The sequence below is a fragment of the Sceloporus undulatus genome, chromosome 1 (assembly GCF_019175285.1).
Source record: "Sceloporus undulatus isolate JIND9_A2432 ecotype Alabama chromosome 1, SceUnd_v1.1, whole genome shotgun sequence".
Taxonomy (NCBI): domain Eukaryota; kingdom Metazoa; phylum Chordata; class Lepidosauria; order Squamata; family Phrynosomatidae; genus Sceloporus; species Sceloporus undulatus.
The window spans coordinates 169,298,516-169,320,769 of NC_056522.1; the positions used below are offsets into that span (position 1 = coordinate 169,298,516).

Below are 22,254 nucleotides of genomic sequence, written 5' to 3' on the forward strand. Positions count from 1 at the left end.
CAATAAATAGCAGTCAGAGCAGGTGTGGACTTTCCTCTTCTGCTGCTAATAGCTCACTGCAAAATCAGCTCAGCTTGTTGAGATACATAGGGATACATGCACTGGGTTCATAGTATGTCCCAGAGGAGCTTGCAAGAGAAGCATGCCCCTAGTTATTTCTTGGTCTAGTCTAAGTGTTAGGGAAGAATGACAACAAGAAGTAGGGTATCATTCTGCTGTAGGAAGGCTTCTTTTAACCTACCTTTGTAAGTATTTGCAAAAGCACTGAAGTTCCTGCAGGGTTTCCTTAGCATTCTGGAAGATCTCATCTTCCAGAAATAGACTCATTATTTCAGTACAAACTTCCTTTGAACACCGTGCAATGCGTGCTTTTCTGTCTTTCGCCACAGCATACCTAGGGCAAATTTACACTGTTGAATTGGCACACATTTCTAAAGTGAAAAGTCAAACAACAAAGCAAGCATTCACAGAAAAAAATAAACTAGAAAAGTTCCAGATTTCTCTCAAACAAGATGTCACCTTTTTCCTCAAAACCTTGAGTGATGGAAATCCTTTTAAAAATAAATGTCATGGCATATGAAATTATATTCTGAACAGACACCATTCTGGATAGGGTTTAAGTGGGAATTCTTATTTTCTGTATCTGGTGAACTATCAGTATACTTTTCCAAAAAAATAAAGAAGTGCATTGAGAAAAATTACCCAAGTTATATTTTGATTACTGTATTTTCTTGGCTATAAGTCAACCTCATGTATAAATCGAGGGCAGGTTTTGGGGACAAAATTATAGATAAACTGAGGGTAAAACTTAGGGGCATATAACAAGGGATCTAAAAGACAAAGCAAAGGAAAACAATGCAAAAGAAATTACAAAATTCCAACAAGCATAACTAAAGGCTAGATGGATGAGAGTAGAGGGAGTGGGGTCAGTGCTTCTAGGACAGATTACGCTCTTGCATTTCACCAGGGGGTGGTTCCTTTTTTAATAAGAATTAAGTAAATGATTTACGTTGACCTGTGGAAAAGTCAACTCAAGATTTTGGGGTCATGTTTTTGACTAAAATTTCTACTCCTCCTTGTATACACCCGCCCCCCTCCCAGCAGTCGGGAACCACCTACTTTAACTCCTTCGCTGTAATTTCTTGCATCATTTCTTTTATGACCTCATCACTCAAATCTGCACCCAATGACTCACTCAATGTTTTTATTAACTGTTCTTTTTCCTGCTTTTGCCTAGTAAGAAAGAAAACTTGCAGTGAGTACTGACAAATGCAATGACAATCAAGCAACATTATTTCTTGCAAAAAAAAACCCCTCAAATTCTGTGTAAAAAAATAATTCTGTGTAAAAAAATGACAACAATATAATGGAAACACTTTATACTGAGCAAATAGTTAGTCCACTTTATACTGAGCAAACTTTGGACACCCACTGCCAATTCACTGATTGGCAGTGGGTGTCCAAAGTTTCATACAGAAATACTTTCTGGTCCCTCTAAAGATAAAGGAACTAAACCTCAAATCTTTCACACACATTCTAGCATTAAACTATGGCATTTGCCAATTAAGGCCATCTAACTGGAGGGATCCAAACAATTCTCACCCATGGAAATCACATATAAAGGGGTTATGTAGGCTAATCCCATACCTACCACTCCCAACAGGCACACTCCTCAAGTGTGAAAGAGTTCTACATGCATGCTAATATACACATGGGAAGCTAGTTCAAATGCTAGCCAAAACGGTGGATAGTAAGAGGAGAGCCCTGAGTGCAGAGGAAGCAGGCAGAGCCAGCCCATACAGCCAACCTCTACACCCCATATGACTTCAGTATTCAATAATTAAATTTGTAAAGTAGCGTACAGTAATTTACAGTAATGCAAAGTTCATGTTTTCTTCCACTATTATGGCCAACTCAGAAACAATGTCTACTTGTTTAGCTTTTATGATAAATGCCAAAAACGTTTACCTCTCTTCTTCAGCCTGACGTTTTTCCTCTTCAACTCTCTCTCTTTCTGCATTAAATACAGCAGATGCAATTTGCCTCAACATTCCCAGCACCACCTCTGTCATGAGTTCATCTGCAGTAACATCAGAGACCCTGAAAAAGTGTGAGAACCATAGTTAAGATTTCACTGAAAAAATATGACAAAGATTTACAGCACTGTGAAAATATCCCCTATCCAGTAAAGTATAGGAGTGCTTTTATTCAGTCCTATACTTAAGTTTACTTTTGTGACCAAATCAATATTAGAGTTTCACCACCACATTACTGTACTAGTTTAATTATTTAACACATAAGTGTACTAAGCAATTGGGCTAACTGCCACAGTTATTACATTAGTTCACAGCAGACGCAGCACAGTTCCCATTATCTGATTACTGGTGATCTGAAAACCACAGCACATATGCACAAAACTTCACTACAGCTCTCCTGGCTTACGACCATGAAAATACAATAGACTGATGAAATACTGGGTCACTGAATTGTCCTATGGCAACTGGTCAATTTTTCTTCATTGTTCAAAGGGATTTTTGAAGAAACTACAGATAATATGCTGCAACTGTCAGCAAGAGCAAGTTAATTAACAGCTTTTTTGGATATGTTAAAAGTTGAAGCTTTTGCTTTTATCTATACCAGTGGTTAACAAATTGTGGGGTGGGACCCCTGGGGGAAGGCACAAGATGTGCTCAATGTGCGAGAGTTGGAGGTTCTGATTCCTCTTCCTCTCAAACATTTTTATGTGTAAAATTTACACATTCATTATGTTAAATATTGAATTTCAAATTTGAACAATGTTATTTTCTTACAAAATGTTAAAATATGAATACACACGAAAATCCAAATGAAAATATTCACACTAAATAAACAAATTATTTGTATTCATATACTATGTCACATGGGGGGGCGGCACAACCTCTGCATGTAGATGTAAAGGAGGGGCTGAAGGGTAAGCTAACCTTGTCCCAAGTTCAGAAACTTCAATTTGTACAAAATATGACAGCCAGGTTAATTACAGGTACTCGTCGTACCGATCACATAACACCGGTTTTGAAATCCCTTCACTGGCTGCCAATTAATTTCCGGGCAAGGTACAAGGTGTTGGTGATTACCTTCAAAGCCCTACATGGCTTGGGTCCAGAATACTTAAGAGATCGCCTACTTCCATACTGTCTGTCCTGCACTCTAAGGTCCTCGGGGAAGAATCTACTTCAGCCAATAAAATCTAGGCTAAGTTCAGTCACCCAGAGGGCCTTTTCCATCGCAGCTCCGAAGCTATGGAATGACCTGCCAAAGGAGATCCGTGACATTTCTACTCTTACAGCCTTTAAGAAGGCTCTTAAAACGGATCTCTTCCGGCAGGCCTTCCCTACCTAGTTCTACTCCCCATTTACTGTGACTTATGTCACTCTGTCCACCAATTCTTCTCTTAAATTTAATGAGAAGAATTAAATTAAAATTAATTAAAATAAAATCCTTGCCTCAAGAAGAAGAGCCCTCCCTCCATGACATCATCATCAGACCTGGGAGGGAGTGAAAAAGAGAGGCCCATCTTCCATCAGGCCTAACTCTGAATGTACTCACTTCACTCTCTTTAATTTTATTGTATTTTATTTATTTATTGTATTTTATTTTATTATCTTTATTTTTACTGTTGTAACCCGCCTGGATTCCTTGTGATTGGGCGGGCTATAAATAAATTATTATTATTATTATTATTATTATTATTATTATTATTATTATTAGCCATTTGAGTACCACTGACCTATACATTGTTACTATAGTGTTTGGACAATTTCTTCAAAGGTGGATTAGCACACAGATAGCAACAGTTACAGTGCACCCTTTGTTTACGCGGGGGAATCATTCCGGATTCCCCGCGTAAAACAAATAATGTGTATGCTCGAGACCCATTTAAATGAATGGGGTTCATGCATGTGGCGGTGCGGCAGCGTGCACGCGCCATAGGCGCACACTCCGTTCATCCCTATGAGACATGCCGCCCCTTCCTCACCGCACGGCTTTCAGTGTATGCTGTACTTCTGATATATAAAAAAATTAAAAACAAGTGTAGCAGTAGTTTCTCTACCATATTGCTGAGTTTATATAGGCTGCTCCTGCCCTGCTGATCTCTCCACATTCTACCTCCAACACATTATGCACAAGATCTTCAACCACCTGTGCAATGTCCTAGGAAGAAACAGAAATTAGGAAGTAGTATTCACAGCTCAATATAATTCCACTTATGCTTTCTAGTACTTAGAAAAGCAAGAGAAATCATATACTATGGCAACGTAATATTAAATCTCTCAACTATAAAGCTGGAAGGTCACTTGATACAAACTTTGCCTTAACCAGAATCATCCATGTAGTAGCAGAAAATGAGTCTCGCTCACTGTAATGTTTGTGGCAAGTGCATATATCTGTATGGTGAAGGATTTTAGTTCTTTTTTTTACTGTAACAGGCCACATTTACCTATACTGCATCTATAAGTGTCAGCTAAATAAGTCAGTCAGTTAAGTATCAAAGAGCTGGAAGTGACTCTGTGGGCTATCTATTCCAACCCTCTGCCAGTGCATTTATTTACAGCATTTTAGGCTGCATCCACATTGCAGAAATAATCCAGTTTGACACTGCTTTAACTGTCATGGCTCCATGCTATGGAATTCTGCGAATGGTAGTAGTTTCCCAGGATTCCATAGCATGGAGCCATGGCAGTTAAAGCAGCATCAAACCGGATTATTTCTGCAATGTGGATGGGGGCTTAGTGTTCTATGACAGCAATCAATTCCCTCAAGTGAAGTGACCTTACAGTTTTATATTCTGGATCTTTATTTTTCTTTATTTTTTTAAATCACTATAGCTTTTCTTTCATGACAGATTAATAGCTTTGTTTCATTACCAGCCAACATAATCCTGTGTCTTTTTGTCTTTGTCCAACTTTTCAGTGATGCTATCCTACTGGCAATGTATCATATTCCCCTTTAGACAATACTTGGAGAACTCTTCTGTTAAAGCCAATGATAAAAAAGAAAGCACCCTTGAAAATCCTTACCATGTCACTGTAAACAGGCTGAGGTTTTGGTGCGGGAGGCAAAGGCTGTGCAGTAGGCTGGAATGTGGATGCTACAATGGAAGGCAATGGTGCTGGTGGGAGTAATGATGGAAGTTGAGATCGAACCATTTCGGATTCCATGTTGTTCCCTTCCATTCGTGGTTCTATACAGAAAAATCAAGAGTTAAAATACCCAACTACAAAAAAAATTAAAAAAATAGATTTTTAAACATAAAATTTAAACCTTCTTTTCCCTCCAAGAGAGATCAGGTTTAGCTAGGACCAGTTCTGAAGAGAGGGACCCATAATTCAGTAGTTAGATAAATACTTTGCAAAAAGGCCCAGGTTCAAAGCCCTGGTATCTACATTAATGATCTCAGGGAGCTAAGCTGGAAAGACTTCTCACTGAGACTCAGAAGAGCCACTGCAAGATGAAATGGATGGTACTAAGATGAATCTGCAGCTGGACATGGGGTAAATGTATCTCAGGCCCTCTACAGACCAGCATAAAGAGCCGGCATGGGGGCAGAGTGGGGGTGTGACAATTTCTCTTTGCTCTGTGAATACAGTTCCTATCGCACCTCTGTATTTTCTGTGTCCAAGTTCTGGCTCACCTTTAACATCAACACTGACTTTCTGATTACTGGTGGTTGAATCAACCCCAGTATTCTCCCCTGTGTACTTGCTTTGTGCATTAAAGCTACACACAGGTACATGGCGAGTTACAGATTTTAGAGGTCCCCCGTTGACTATTTCCCCAATCGACACAGTTAGCTTCTGTCCAACAAACAGTGATTTCTTTGGCTTGGGCAAACTTTCTGGCTCCAAAAATGCAGATCGATTCAGCTCAACAAAACTGTAAAAACAAAACAAAACAAAAACATGATCTATAATAAAAGCTATTACAGGTGTTTACGGATACAGTTCTAGCACATGTAACTACAATAAGGAACAGCAACTTCTTGAGGTTATCTTCTCTACCCATCTTCACTATTTGGGAGCTGTTTGGAGAAGTCAGAAAGAAAACCAAGATAAGATGCACACCAATTGAGCATTAAGTGAACATTACAAAACATAATGGCCCACATTCTTTTGGGGAAATATGGTAGTGGAAAAACAAATGAGCAAGTGATTGCACTTTTTTGGGGTGTATGTGATCCCTAGTGTGCCCATGTGTTCCATGATTACACTGAGCCCTCTCTTTCATTTTTGACTTAGTAAGTGGATAGCTGATGGACCTTTGTGCAACAGGTAAGCTCAAGGTCTTTGCAATAATTCCACAACCAGTTGCCTAACACTGGGATAAGCACATATATATTTATACCATGCTAAAGGTGCACAGGATCTTGACTAGTAAAGTCCTATACTGTAGTGATTGAAATACAGTAGTCTATTTCTTTTAGCAATTTTCCTGTGTGTCCCCCCAATATTCATTGGATGTTAAATCAGTGTACTGTATCAATGGAGCAGTGAAAAAGGAATTCCTTTGGATATACAAAGCTTGTTACTTTGATTATTTTAGCTCAAAAACAGATGGTTTGCCTAAGCCTAGAAAAGTACGGCAAGTAAAAACAATATTATAATACTAGTATGACTGTGTTCCCAAAATGAACATAGCCAGCTATGTACTAGCTACAAATTCTGAACAGACTTTAAAGCCTATCTAAGGCCTCTTACAGACTGGCCAAAATAAAGCTGCTTCAAGTCACTTTGGAGGTATGCTCTTTCAATGATGCATGTGTCCTAAGAGGCCGGAAGCCATGCCAAAGCCATGCTCCAGTCCTAAGGACTAGAGCACAGATTTGGCATAGCTTCCAGACTTTTAGGACGCATGCATAATTGAAACAGCATATCTCCAAAGTGACCCGAAGCAGCTTTATTTTGGCCTGTCTGTATGGGACCTAAATTATGTCAAGGTACAGTGATCTAGCAGAGTACCAAATAGCTATGAATACAAATGGTAACAGTGAAACTTAACTACATTTATCAAGAACCGCAACAAAACCACAACTCCATTTGTTATGATCTGCAACAAAATGTAGGGGCATCAAGTGGTGCCTGTTCAGGATTCCAGTTCCTCCATTTCATTCTCTTTCCTTCTCTTCTGTTTTCCATTTTTTCTCTTCCAACTGTCAACATCCTGTGGCCATTAAACATGTTCAATCCACATTTGGTTGGTTGTGCTGGGGGTGGGTGGTTCTTAAAGTTTTTTTTGTACATCCCCAAACAATACCTCCCTCTTGTGAGTACGTGGTGCCATTTTGGCTAGTTGGGGAGTGGTATTCACAACTGAATGGCTTCTAGTATATATGAAAGCAAAGCAGTATGAATCGCAGATTTCAGCCATTACAACCACCATTGTCTGGAATTTACTTCAGTTGGATTGCTGTTTAGCAAGGGAACATAGAAATTTCATTGATGGGGAGAAGGGGAAACAAGACTATAGATTTGCTGTCAGAGATGAATGACTTCAACCACTTGAATATCACACTAGATTTTTTTTCCTCATTCTTTTTATAGTGTCTGGAATTTACTAAGCCTCCTTCTGGATGAATAGCACCCAACACTTACCCATCAGATACACTCAAGCCATAATAACTTATGAAATCAATTGCATCTTCAAAGTCCTTGAACAGTAACATGCGAACCACATTATCTAGTGGAAAGATGGTAGATCTTTGAGTGCTCACAGTGTAAGCAATATTGAGAGACTTCAGGGCATCTCTGCGAATCTGAAAAATATTTTGTTACTGTTAATTAATTATTATGTGTACATTTTCTTTCAGAAAACCATTCAGCTTCTTACATTTTAGGGGCTTTCTGCTCAGTTTTGGGCTTACAATGGGATTTTTTTTTATTTGAGGGGCTTGCGGGACTGGCATGGTGGTCGAGGGGCTATGGAAGTGGAGTTGAAAGGCTGCTCACAGAGCATGGGGCACATTTTCCTTCCCCTTAAGGCTGACTATGAGCACACAACCGGAAGGTCTTTCATATGAGGAACACCATCTACAATCAACCAGTGGAAGATGAAGAGCCAACTCTGCATACCTTCCCACAACAACAAGACAGTATACAGGAGAGGAGAAATGACACAGGGAAAGGAAATGGAACATTTGCAGCATAAGAACTGCATGGGGAGGCAGAACTTTGCAGGCATCTTTGAGAAGTACCTGAGTACCTGTACTTCTGAGTATCTGTCTCAATATATCTTCCCTCTTTAATTACTCTGAAAAGGGACAAACAGAGCAAGGAGGAAGAAGGACAAAGGCACAGTGTACAGGGCCTAACAGCTACTCCCAAGTTCAGAAATAGCACAGAAGGGCTGTGAAAAACTGAGCCTCTCCAGGAAAAAATCAAGTTAAGTTTTGGCCTCATACTCTGCTGAAAGAAAAACAGTGCCAAGGAGAAACTAATGCTTAGCAGCTTGCTTTAATGTCCAACTGACCACGAACTGAGCTACCTTTGGTATGCTACTTCCACCAGTACCTAAAGAGCAAGGCATGCTTGCCTTTTCAATTATATAGATTTTTTTTGGTGAGGGAATTTCAATGACCCAACTTTCACCACCACCAAAAACACACAGTTTCAGCTATGAGATGGGGAAGGGTAGGGATGGACCCTTTTGTTCCCTGCAGCATCCAATGAATTGTCAGTAATCTGCCCCTGCAAGCTTTCATACATTTATGTTCATCATCCTTGGCAGAGAGGGGAGGGGAGTCTTCTGGGTTTTAAAGGGCCGAGGGGCTTGATACAAGCATGACAGGCATCCTTTGCCTTCCAAAGGATGGAAGTCAGCCATGCCAAACACATGACAGAAAGGCAGAACCAGCTGCTCCTCCTCCTTGCAAGATTCTATGTATAGGAAGGTACTGAATGCCCATATTTGACTAAAGTATCTTGGGAAATTAAGGAAATTTAATTTCTTCATTTTTTTCCTTCCCTAGAAGCAATTCGTAAGTGCGGTTTCTTACCTGACTGAAGTAGCAATGCAACAAGCATGCATTCAGGTAAGATGCTTTTTGCACTAGTTTGAAAAACCTGACAAAATTATTGCTGTTTAATGCAGCAAAGGCTTGAACTGCAAATCTAACTTCAGCAGAGTTTCGGACATCAGGACGAAATTGTTGCACTTCTCTGTTGAAACCAAAAAAAGGATACAAATTATGCTATGTTGTGCAATAGATACTCATAGGTACAGAAGCTTTAATTCACACAAACATCGATTTAAATTTTAGGACTACCCCATATCTGAATGAAACAAATTATTTTTGTATACTGTACTCTTAATTCATTCCAAGAGAAAAGCTGCCTTACTTTGCTGTAGCAAAAACAGTACCTTGTGGTATAGCAAACAATAGATTCATTAAGTTATAAGAGTTATCATGGATTGCCAAATGCACATTGACCAAGAATATGTTTGTAAATTAGCTCAAATGTCATGAGAGACAAAAGTTATAAACTTTATCTATAATGTATCATCTTCTTTTTTCCTGCTCTTTTTGTTTGTCTTGCTTCTGATTGGTTGTAATACTTCAACACTGATAAAGCGGGAAGAGGTTGATGAAATCATACTATAATTAAACAGTTAATCTGAGGAGCTATAAAATTGGCCAATTAATTTCCCTCAGTACTTTTAAAACCAATTTAGCTATGCTTTTGATTCCAAAGAGATCCATCACAAAGACTGTATATACACATGTTGCAATGGGAAAGATTAGAATGACAGTATCACTGAATGATAAACTGCTACATAAGAAAGTAAATTTTGCATTTACATTCAAATCCTAAAAATGTTGGCAACAGAGGGGGCCAACTCATTTCTGTAACCATTTAAAGATTCACCTTAGAATATCTCCTTTGTTGAGGTTCAGGAGGACATTATATCCCCTGAATTCTGCTTCACTCTTGCAGTAAACACCCTTGTTTGCAAGGTCCTGATACATTTCCTTCAGACTTTGTAGGCATTTAGTCATGTTTTCATTGTTGATCTTTGCATCAAAAGACGACATAGGCTCTTCACATAAATGATGAGAACAGTGAATATGAAAACGGGTACATTTCTCAATCAAGGAAACAGTCAGAGGACAGCAGAGATGTTGCTGGGTTATATCCTGATTGAACATGGAAGTACAAAAAGTGACAAAGTAACAAAGCCATCTTTAATTCCTCTTACATGCTTTAAACTGCCCCTTTTATAGATTTCTCTCATTTCACAAATGTCAAAAACACTGCAAAATCAAATGCAGCTACTAGTACAACCCTTAACTCCATAACAGCAATTTGTTTTAAGATACTTATTGGTTCCAATTAAATCAGTTAAAGATGAAGAAGTCAGGGGGAAAGCACCCATACATGACCAAGAGCAGCGTAAAAAAAGTTGGTGCCCCTTGGAAAGCAAGTGTGGTACACAGTATAGATGAACATGAGTAAGAAACTTTCAAAAAGAATTTAGACATGCCATTTGAAGATGGAGAAATGTCCTTGAAGAACAGAGCATATACTAGAAACAATGCAAAGATATTAGGACTGGAGATACACAGCCAAGAGATAACTGAAGAACCATATTGAAAGGATGGGAGCAAGTTAGATCTGGTTTGCTCTCTGCTCCCATGGGTTCAACCACGCATGGCCTGAAAATATTCCCCAATAAAATCCAAAAAGCAAAACCTAATTGTGCTATTTTTATAACCATTTTACTACCCCACTGTATATATCAAATCCGTGGATTTTGTTATCCAGGAGGGGGAGGCGTCCTGGAACCAAACCTCAGTGGATACTAAGGGTCCAATGTACTTTGCATTTCAGTGTCCATTATCTCAAGTAACAAATGTGTGTGTATGTGTGTGTGAGAGAGAGAGCTCATAACTGGAGACCATTTCACAATTTACTTTCCAATTCTAGAGGCTTGTACAGGTTCACATTGTTTCCTCCAGTTGCCTCTATTTATTAAGTTTGCTAAAAAAAACTTTAAAAAATACTGGCACAATCTAAAAATTATGCCCACTCCCGATTAGCTGACTCCTAGAGGTACTGTGGGATGATTCTGCCCCCTCTATTTCCAATCACATGTGACTGTTCCTAAGGACATTAAAATATCTGGGTGATAATCCCAAGTATCAAATCTCTTTAGTTTTTAAAAATGCCTGCATTGCAAAGAGGTATCGAAACAACTACAAGTGTTCTTAAAATACACTGCTATGTTGCAACCCTGCATTCTCCCACATAACAAAATCATACCTCTTGGTTGGGGGGGGGGGAATAAAATGACACTTCTTGTTTTCATTTTTAAAACTGCTATACCCTTAGGATCAGGCTTATCATTAATAACCTGTTCTATTCTGTCATAATAAAGACCTCATCCCCAAATGGTTACCTTTCTTATGCCGCGAGTTCTGTTCCACACAAAATCATACCACTCCCGGTAGCTCCCTTCTCCTTTGTCCATTATTTGGCTTACTAAGTAGTCCATGGTCATACTCAACACCTCAGAAGGCCTAAGTTCATGTGGTAAAGGTTCTTCCTGATCTGCTGAAGACCTGCTATATTCTTTTACTGCTGCAGCATGGTCAACCTGAGATAAGAAAAATTGAACAAACTCTTCAGTACAACTATTCCTGCCATATTCAGCTATGTTCTTTGCAAGGCAAAACAGTGAAAAAGATATGCCACTGGTTATATCTTTGGACCTCTTAATCTTCAATGAGACAGCTAACGTATAACTGTTAAGCTATAAAGACAGATCTCTTTCGGCAGGCCTTTCCTGGATAGTCCCCTGGCCATCAGAAGTAAAATCAAATTGCTGACCTCTGACCTCACCACAGTTTACTGAACTGTTTTTAAAGTATGTTTTATGTTTTAAATTCCACATTGTTTAATTGTATTTTAAGGGGGGTGGGTTGAGGCTTCAGATTGTATATTTTAACCTTGTAAGCCACCCCAATTGCATTTTGTAGAGAGGCGGGATATTATTATTATTATTATTATTATTATTATTATTATTATTATTATTTTAATACAGGTGTTCAGATGCAATACTAAAACTCTGGTTTGTTTTAGGTCCAAAATCGCCAATTTTGTTTGTGGCCAACAAACTACAGCCTAAAGCTGTAGAAAGAAGCATCCCTTGCCTTAATCATGTGTAAACCCACTATACAGTCGGTCCTTCTTATACACGGATTTTTTATACATGGATTTAAGCATACACGGTTTGAAAATGTTCCAAAAAAGTATAAATTTACCTTGATTTTCCATTTTTATTAGGGACACCATTTTGCTATGTCATTATATGTAATGGGACTTGAGCATACACGGATTTTGTTATACACGGGGGATCTTGGAACCAAACCCCAGCGTATAACAAGGGTCCACTGTACAATTTAATCCTATTGTGTCACATTGTTCCACCCCAAATGTCTATCTGTTACAGAAACATTTGACCAGAATGGTTAGAAAATAGAACTTCTCATGTGACTCTAACTGTTGCCTTTCCAGACTATGTCCACCCTCTGCCCAGAAAGGCTGGTTTTCCTATCCATTTCCTTGTCCAGCCTGTCCATTAAGCCCATTAAAAATAATTTATGGCAGGAGTGGTGTTAAAACAATTTTTTATAATCTCTATCTAGGAATCCTGGTGGAAAGCACAATTTTGTTTAGTAACATACCTCAGTTGTGCATGACTTTTGCCTATCCATTCAGACTCTACTTTTGGGAGAAGTGGAGATTCTAACCTACTTTATTAAGGCATAGAATAAGTTCTTTCACATTTCTGCAGCTAGATTGAAACATCCCTCCCCTCCCTACAGCAGTCAGCCAGATACTAAGAAGCCCACAAAAGAAGACATGAAGGCAGCAAATCTTCTCAAGAGCAGGTAGAACCATGCTACCTCTCAACATGGAAGTTCCATCTGGACAGATTAACTAGTATATTTTGCAAAGTCAGTTACTGTATCCTTTGTACAGCACTGACACACTGTATGCACAAAATAAAGTTGAACAATATTATGAAGTCTAGGGGCCATGAGGAATTTTGGGGAGGGGTAACTATAAAAAGTCCTTTCCCCCCTTGCAACAGTACAAAGCAAACATATGCAGGGTGATAGATGAACAGATCCCTCTCCACAGTCCTAAACCTCAACAGCCAAGAGCTAATAGTGCAATTGTCTTACAGGACACGCCCTGGCCTAAACTATCAGGATTATCTATCAGAAGTTCACTTTTCCTTTAACCCCTGCTCCCAATCCATACATCACACAGACATGCACAACCTAAGACTCAAATGCCCTTAATGCTCCTTGGCTCCTGAAGGACAATGAACATGCTCAATCCTTGCTGAGTTTTCTGACCTTTTCCTGTTAAAAGAAAATAACTTTAAGTCTGCAAACGCATATTTTTTCTAAATATCAGGGCAATCCCTAGATACCAGGGTAGTAAATTCTTGGATACCACTGAGTTCTTGTTCACCCAGCCTAAACGTCAAGAGTGCTATAGCTCAATTGCCCTACAGCAGAAGGAAAGTAAGGCTTGAGGTTAAGCAAACAGGAAGTTGTTTCCCTGTTATGTCTCCTGATTTTTAAGTCACTTTCCATTCTAGTCATGAATCTCAGCAGAAAGAACAGTGAATGGATAATTTTACCTCCACCACAGATAATTAGGGTAAGAAAATAAACACCACAAATCACCTGCCATTAATCCCTCCCACACCAAATGTTTTCTGTTCTTAGGGGCTTAATCTTCCTTTCCCCCTTACTAACTTCCAAGTAACTTCAACATCACATGTTTCTTAAGAGGTTGTCTGAAGCAGAAGGAGGCTGGATGGTACAATTTACAGTCTAGTATTTTCTGTACACCAATAACGTCCCCTATACAGAAGCCCTTAATAGTCTGTTAGTAGTCCTGCTTCACTATCATGCTAATAGACAGAGAAACGCCAGTTCACTATTGTGTCCGAGTGTGCATGTGTGTGTTGGAGGAATACACAAACAAGGATCAATTTATCCTTGTGTATACATTTCTGCCCCCTGAAGAAACCAAAAACACAGATGACGGCATATGCTCTAAAATCATGCTACAGGCTTGCAGCGCAGAAAGAACAGAACCTAGATATTCCAAGTAATGCTTGAAAATTTCAGTTCAAAAACATATTGTATCCAAACAAAAGTAAGTGACAAAACTGCTCTGAGAATGTGTCTCTTTTAGTAAGTGACAGGAATGGAAAATATTTGTTCACTAATACCTTGTCAGTTCCTGGAATCACTTCAAAGAAACTAAGCTGGTTCCTTGTTTCTCTCATATAACGCTCTTTCTCTGGACACATGTCTGGGCATGTGCCAACAAAGGTTTTAGCTTTCCCAAGATCCATTTGTTTTACTCGAGCTACAAAAAATTAAGACAAATCAAGAATTAAATGGGGAAGGGATCATATTAGGAAACATGTGAACAAGACACTGGATGCTAATACTGAATTCACATCAGGATGGCAGCTTGTATTCAATGACTGCTAATAAAGACTCAGCATCTCCCTGGAGGAATGTCTCAGTTGCAGCCTTGCAGGTCCCAGACCTTGTGGTGTTCAACATTTTCTTAAGGGACTGGGCTGAGAATGTAGAAGACTGGGCTAGACTGGGCTGAAGATTTAACAAATGTTAAGATGACACGAATCTAGGAGGGATAGCCAACACCAGAGAAGACAAGATCAAGTTTTAAAAGGATCTAGAGAGACTAGTATACTGTGTCACAACAACAAGATGAAAATCAGAAGAGATCACCATACAGTCTTGTACATATGTAGGGGGAAAAAGCATAATATGACAGATCCGACTCTACTTTGTAACAGCATATATTTAAAAGATCTAGATATTTTAGAGAATTTCATGAAGACTATGAGCCAAATGATGTGATGTACCTGCTAAGAAAACTAATGCGATCTAGTGGTGCATAAAAACAGCCCAGTGTTTTATATCAGGAAGGAAACAGTTCCATCTACACTGCATTATTCAGGACACATTCTTAACACTGTGCCCAGATCTGGACACCACATTTTAGGGAGAATTCTTGTAATCTACTGCACCACCCAAGGTATTCTGGAGGGAGCTGTAAACTGAGCCCTTTGAGGAACAGTTGAAAGAGCTGTGACATTGATGTACACATTCTGTCTGTGTATAAATAAGCAAACTAAATAAATTCTAGGATAGTGAGGGGGAAGTCCAAGAAAATTTATCAATTCAATATGAGAATTCTCTCATCATTGCTCTGTACCAAGAGTTACATACCAGTAGGGCGTGTGGCAAGTCAGGATGTGAGGGATCAGTCCCAGCCAATTCCCCAAACATCTTTTTCCAAGTTCATTAATTACTCTTACCTTGCCGCATGATTTTATCTCTCTGGTCTAGAAGGCGGTATTTGTCCTCAGAGGTCTCTGCCACCATGCCAATGAGGCTGCTGAAGGAGGATGGCAATACATCTACATTCTCTGTGCTGTGTCCTTCAGGTGTAGAATCGAAAATATATGCCTCAAATTGCAGAGACTTTTTAAGGCCAGATTTCTTAGCTGGAGGACTGTAAACAAGAATCATTGCTTTAAAGAAGTACACATTTCTCGAATGAAGAGGACAGGTTGCTAGGAAATAGGAGACACAATATGAGACCCTTATGTCCCATCATGGCCTGGAATGCTCAGCACCTATATGCACAAATAAATCTCCAGGAGAGTAAAGGTAGAGGATATGTTCTGATATACCAACTACATATGGGTGCTATGATTGGAAAGGAGTGAATCATTCAATGACTGCAGTAATTAGCGATTGTTCTAAATGTTATCCCCTTTTAACTACACTTTTAAAAAAGTATGGCAGAGAGGGGGTGTTGTCATTCTCCAAAGTCTAGGAATGAAATACAATGACTCTTTGGACTGATAAACTTTTTAACATTTCTACATTAAAAATTAAATGAAGATACAGCAAAAATGCATAAGCAACAGAATGTATAGAGTGGGAGAATCCCCTTGTAACTGTTCCAGTTTAAAAACATTGGCCAAAAACCTCATAACATGCTCCGGTAACACTTTTTCTAGGCTCTAGTGTCTCATTCATTGCAGATACACTCTGTCACATTCCCTTTTTTAAACATAATGTCATGTTTTTTCTCTCTGTTAATATACTTTTTCCTCTTTTTTGTTAATACAAAGAAAACTTAAAGCAGACCTCTTATTTGACAGGCTTCCACTACCAGTAGAATGGATTAAGGTTTTGCCATGTGGAGAATGCTGATGACTCAGCTGGTCACTGTTTTGCCTCCCACTGCTTTCATCTGCCTTCTCTTCCTTGGACAGATAGGCTTTCTTATTAGGACCTTTGCAAATTGAAAGACATTAAAAACTTTAGTAATGATTTTAACTTTTTAAAACATTATATATTTTACTGATTTCTGGGAATTTCAATACAATGCTTGAAAGTGGTACAAAGTGAAGCAACAATTTTATAAGTTGATTCCCCCATGGGTGTCTTTACAAGAAGAATACTACGGAAGAACAAAAAACAAAAATACACAATGGTTAAGATACGGAAAACTAATAAACAAAACACCAGAAGGGAAATACACTATGAAAATTTATGAAGAACTAAATGAGAAAGGAAAAATGCAAGACTGGTTTTTATATAACCAACTAAAGAGTCGCTTTAAGATAGATAATGAAACACCTGGTCTGACCACAGACAAGAACGAAATAGATAAAATAGTGATGGATAAACAAGGGAAACATATAGCTAAGTATTATAAGATACTAAAAGAGAGAGATCTTGAAAACGAAATCATTAAGCATAGTATGATAAGATGGGCACAGGATGCAAAAAAAACCCAAATCAGATTAGAAGAATGGGAGAAATCGTGGAAAGGAACCAATAAATTTACACTTTGCCAAAATTATAAAGAAAACTACCTTAAAATGTTATACAGGTGGTATCTAACACCTCAAAAGATACATGGAATCTATAAAACTGGCAACATCAAGTGTTGGAAATGTGAGAAACCAGAGGGGAATTTCTACCCTATGTGGTGGGAATGCGCCAAAGCTAGAGAATTTTGGCAAATGATCCATGAAATAAGTGAATGCATTTTGGAAATAAACATCCCTTTTGAACCACATTTATTTTTATTGAACATGACCCACAATGTAAAAAATGCAAAGTACAATAGAATTATTTTATACATGGTTACATGTGCTAGAATATTATTTGCACAATATTGGAAAACATTGAATAACCCATCTATGGAAGAATGGCTGATTAGACTATACGAAGCCAGAAACATGGACATATTATCTGCTTTAGTAAAAGGAAAATCAAAAGAAAGTTTGGAAAAAAGAGTGGTGTGTTTTAAAAACTTTTGAGGAAAAGGATATAATACATACTTAAATAACAGTAAAGATTGATACTAAATGGAAGAATTTAAAAATTACCATGAGAACCTAGCATGACAGGTCATACAATAGGAGTAAACAAATAAATTTACAACATGCAGTAATACCCAAATGTATTACTAGAAAGACAATGATATCAATGATCTTGTGTAAATATATGTTTGTATGTTAAGAGTTTGTTTATATATTTAATGTTTAGTATAACTAGATGGTTTCTTATTTCTTTCTTTATTCTTTAATTGTTATATATTATTCTAAATAAAAAATTTAAAAAAAGAAAGACATTAAAAACTTTTCCACCGATTTTAACTTTTTAAAACATTATATATTTTACTGATTTCTGGGAATTTCAATACAATGCTTGAAAGTACCTTAATTCAGAAAAAACACAAGCTGCAGCCACAAGCCCACTTCCTGTGTGGCCTCCAAAGTTATTCAGACTTCAGCCACTTTTCTCCAAAACCCCAGTTCATCAGCTGGGCTACAAGGGAAACACTCTATCCCCCAGTTTCTAAGTGGGCTGGGAGACAGGAGTGGCTTTAAAGGTATGCATGTACATGCACAGTGAACTGTGGAGTGCAATATGAGGCAGGGAGGAGAGTGTGAGTGTGTACACATGTGTACAAGCCTCCTTCTTACACCAGATGTGTTTTGCCATTGTGATTAAATTGTATCACACAAACATGGGATTATCATTACTTTAAACTGTGTAAATCACCATTCGAAAATGATTTGTTTACACTGAACTAATGGAATTCAGATGATATGTCCATTAAGTAAAAATGGGAATGAACACTTCTTCCTCAAGGCTGGGATGGAGAAAAGTTGTGTATGTGTGTGCACCAACACTCATGTATGCCAACTCAAAGGAAGTCTTGCTTATTCAGAAGACACTTTATCATGTCCTTCAAATGCAGTCAATGCATTTTCTCAGAAGACGTGAGGGACAATTTTTCTGAAACACAAGCATTTCATGCCTAACAATCACACTGCAATACTAAAAAAAAAAATAACAGGTAGCAACTCACTTGGTTTTTTCTTATGCCAAAATGTCACTATATCTTTGTGCAGGTTTTTTGCTTTCTTTCTAGCTAAAACAGCAGATGCCTTGGGGGGAAATGGAAGAGTGATTTAGAATCAGAAGAGTACATAAAACATCATACAGTGTATATTAAGCAATAGGCAATATTTTATTGCCACATAACCAAAATGAAGGATTCTCAGGCTAGGAAGAAACATTGCAGCCCCACACTGACCTAGTACCATTTGGGTTAGTATTTAGGAGTTATGTTTAGGAGCCCTAGAAATATGACTGGTATTTGAAAAGAGCTGTTTTTTCTGAGCTTTCCTGACTGAGCTGTAAAGAGATTCTGATTTTCTGAGATTATCAAGGTTCATGTTAGGACTTAAAAATGGGAACTGTACCTAATCTACCTAATGGACGTGTTAGAGTCTGCTATCAGGAAATGGAGAGATGGCCAAGCTGCATTGCTTGCCTCTCAAGAGGTTCTAAGTAAGGAAACAGGTTTTAAAAGGAATCTGCAAGAGCCTTTCACAGAAGGGCTCTAGAAAACAATTGAGACTTTAGGCCTTGCTTCCAAAATCTACTGAGAAAAGTCTCCAAAAAGTTTTTCTTGTCTGCTTCTCTATCCCACAAACTGTCACTGGGATACAGTTGAAAGACTCATCCAACGTGCTCAAAAGACAGCTTTCATCAACACAAAGAAAATATAGGCCATGGATATCTGAAATATAAATGAGGGCAGAGGGAACTGCAGGAGTCCTTAGCAGGGAATTACTGAACATAGTAGAGTCCCTGAAGCTAACATAACATGAGCCAAATAAAAGAAAGGACATTCTCAGTGGCTGGTACCAGACTTTGAAACTCGCTCCAAAGGCAGGCAAGGGTGGCTCCTTCCTTGCTCTCCTCCCATCATTAAATGAAAACTCTTCTGCTCCTACAAGATTTTATAAATTGACTGTTGGGGTTTTTAACAGTGGGCTCTTTTTTATATATTAATGCTTCTTAATGTTTCTAACATTTTAACTTATTTTATTTTCTATCAATAATGTAGTTGCATTTTAATAATATTTTTGTATGATTTTATTATTACTTCATAAGATTACTTCAGAAGTATGTCAACTGTATGTCATTTGATTTTTGTATGCCATCATTAATCTAGTATGTAATAAAAGGATGGATATAAATGAAAACAATAATTTTGAAAATAATAATAATAATAATAATAATAATAATAATGGAATTAGTTTAACTTATCCAAACCAATCCTTAATCTATCTGTTGAAACTGATGGTCTATTGCTAAATCAATAACCCAGAAAACTGAGATGGCCATTTTCAGTACTACTAACTTTTGTAGCAAGACAGTGGTTGTGTGAATGTTTTCCTACCTAAATCTGTTGAAAAACTTATTAGTTTTTGCTGGTCTGTTCTACTAGAAAAGATAGAATTTCTACAGTAAATGTAAAGGGAATTGACAAGATACTGCCAATTCCTATAAGAATTTCTCTCAGACATTCCAACAAAAGTTGCTACCAGGACTTGAACTTGCTAGTCCAAAGACTCATTGAATCAATGGACTGACATAAGTCAGCAAATAGATTCAATAATTCAGCATCTAAATTTAGGCCAAGAACTGAAGCACATAGTTACTAGCACTGATGCCTCAACAATTTCAACAGGACTTGTCTAACTGCAAGCTGGAATTGCCAAAACTGCCCTACTACTAACATTTTTAATGTTACAGGTAAATCTCGCCATTTTAAGAAGTTTACTAATGAGAATATCAAATAAACCTCAATATAATACACAACTGAATGAAGACTATACATGCAAATGTTTATATTATTCTTCCATTAAAATTTTAAAACTCACATGATCAAAGCAGTGTACAATAGCCAGCTTTTTGTTTCGGTTGGTACGGACTCGTTGGACTTTAATAAACTTCCTAAAATGTTTCTCAAGAACAGTTCTGTCATTTAGAAAGTCGGGAATATTTTTGCACTGGAAGACTGTAAGTTCACTCAAAGGCAGCCCTCCAAGGCTCTCTGTGCTTCCACTGTTACGATTTCGACGCAAAGGATTTGGGTTGGCAGAACCTGAAAGAAATGTCTTTTCAGTGTATCAACTATCACTTATTAAAAAGGGCATAGATATTAATATTTAAAAATGAAACAGAAGTATATTTTAGATGCAAAATATAAAATAATATTTTATAAATATACTGAAAGGTACAATTTAAACTAATTGCAACATTTTCATCCTTCAGTTTAATTGCTTCAAGCTTTGATACTTACACGGCTTAAAGTTGACCTTACTTTCTTCCTTTCTCAGCGCTGCTGCTGGCCTAGCCATTGCAAAACCAGTCTGCATTCCCCCAGCGGTACCTGTCTGTTCCATTTCTCCAGATTCTGCAGAAACTTTTTCCATTTTGGGCTCTCTCTTATTGCTTTTCAACACATCTAGCAATGTCCTGCTAAACAGACCTCGTTTAGGAGGCCAATTCAGCCTGACTGGTCGCTTATTGGAAGAATTATCATTCCTTGACAAAAGTTCTGGCTCATCCACACCATCATACTCATGTCGTCTTGGGGAAAGCTCTTGTTCTTCTTTCCGCTTTGTTCCCTTTCCAAGGATAGAAAGTGGCTCACTTGGAACTACTACGACTTCATGCTCTGTCTTGCTTGTTTTACTCACTTGGAAATTTTCTCCCAAAGGCAAAGACCCAATAGATGAGTTTGAAAAAGAGGTAAAACTACTACTGGGGCTTGCAAAGACTGTAGGTCTTTTTTTATCATCCTCTATTGCCTTGCTTGGTAAAGCAACACTGAATGAAGGAGCTGAAATATTACTGCTTACTGGTTTTGAAAAACTGAAACTTGTACTGACTGAGCTGCTGCTGCTTGCTTGAGAAATGACAAATGGAGCTAGTCTTCCAGATCCACTATTACCTGGAGTGGAAAATGTGAAAGGAGTTTCGCTTCCTGGGTTTGCTGATTTTTCTTGTTCTGAACCAGTGCCAAAGATAGGTTTGAATAATGCATTCTCAGGAGTTTTAAAACTGAAATCTGGTCCCATAAAACCACTTCCTGCTGCTTCTACAGTTGTAGTCCCAAAGCTAGGAAGACTCTGAGAAGTCTCAAGAGTTGTAGGTGGTTTAAAACTGAATGTCTGCTTGCTAGGAACAGAAGAGCTGGTTGGTGCAGTAGCTGCAAAGGATGTAGTCTGTGCAACAGGGTAAGACTGTGTAAATCCATGAGACTGCCCAAACCCCAAAGAACTACGATCTCTTGAAGTTACGGTGAAGTCAGGCAGGTGTGTAAATCCAGGATTCTTTAACAACCCTCCACTATTTTGCCCAAAAAGAGGTGGCTGACCAAACTGGAATGGCGGCTGAACAGTAAACATCCCAGATGCAGCATCAGGTGGCGGCTGGAAAGCTCCAGGTTGCTGTCCACTGAAAGGAGTATTTGAGTTCATTTTCACAGCTAGGCATTTACTCAATAGTTTCTACACTAAAGATCTGCCTGCTTCCAACTATTAGCCCAACATCCTGCAAATCTGCAAAATGAAACATAAGTAGTTGTTTGGAAAAGCAAAACAATCCTGTTTAGTAAATCCCTCCCCCCCCCAAAATAAATACTTCACATATTCTCTATCAGTCTATTGCCCCATCAGTAGCAAAAGATACCACATAGTCACAAAATAATTCCATCCCAATGTATGCTATCATCTGTAGCAACACATCCCATTAAAGTAGGTTTT

General features: G+C 38.2%; 1 protein-coding gene across 2 annotated transcripts in view; it reads right to left on the reverse strand.

The window, feature by feature from the left end:
- LOC121930369 (minichromosome maintenance complex component 3 associated protein) overlaps nt 1–22,254 on the reverse strand; it is a 42,773-nt gene that overhangs the window by 19,507 nt on the left and 1,012 nt on the right. For both annotated transcript variants that reach the window (XR_006103923.1, XM_042466594.1), the window contains exons 2-17: nt 20,787–22,050; nt 20,365–20,588; nt 18,498–18,576; nt 16,256–16,403; nt 15,415–15,611; nt 14,290–14,429; nt 11,431–11,628; nt 9,900–10,168; nt 9,029–9,191; nt 7,629–7,789; nt 5,672–5,913; nt 5,058–5,221; nt 4,091–4,191; nt 1,969–2,100; nt 1,120–1,233; nt 242–394 (exon numbers count right to left, since the gene is read on the reverse strand). Coding sequence is in view for 1 of the 2 variants with exons in the window: in XM_042466594.1 (XP_042322528.1) it covers nt 242–394; nt 1,120–1,233; nt 1,969–2,100; nt 4,091–4,191; nt 5,058–5,221; nt 5,672–5,913; nt 7,629–7,789; nt 9,029–9,191; nt 9,900–10,168; nt 11,431–11,628; nt 14,290–14,429; nt 15,415–15,611; nt 16,256–16,403; nt 18,498–18,576; nt 20,365–20,588; nt 20,787–21,969 (3,668 nt within the window). In the remaining variant the exon portion in view is untranslated. The remainder of the gene's footprint in view (nt 1–241; nt 395–1,119; nt 1,234–1,968; nt 2,101–4,090; nt 4,192–5,057; nt 5,222–5,671; nt 5,914–7,628; nt 7,790–9,028; nt 9,192–9,899; nt 10,169–11,430; nt 11,629–14,289; nt 14,430–15,414; nt 15,612–16,255; nt 16,404–18,497; nt 18,577–20,364; nt 20,589–20,786; nt 22,051–22,254) is intronic.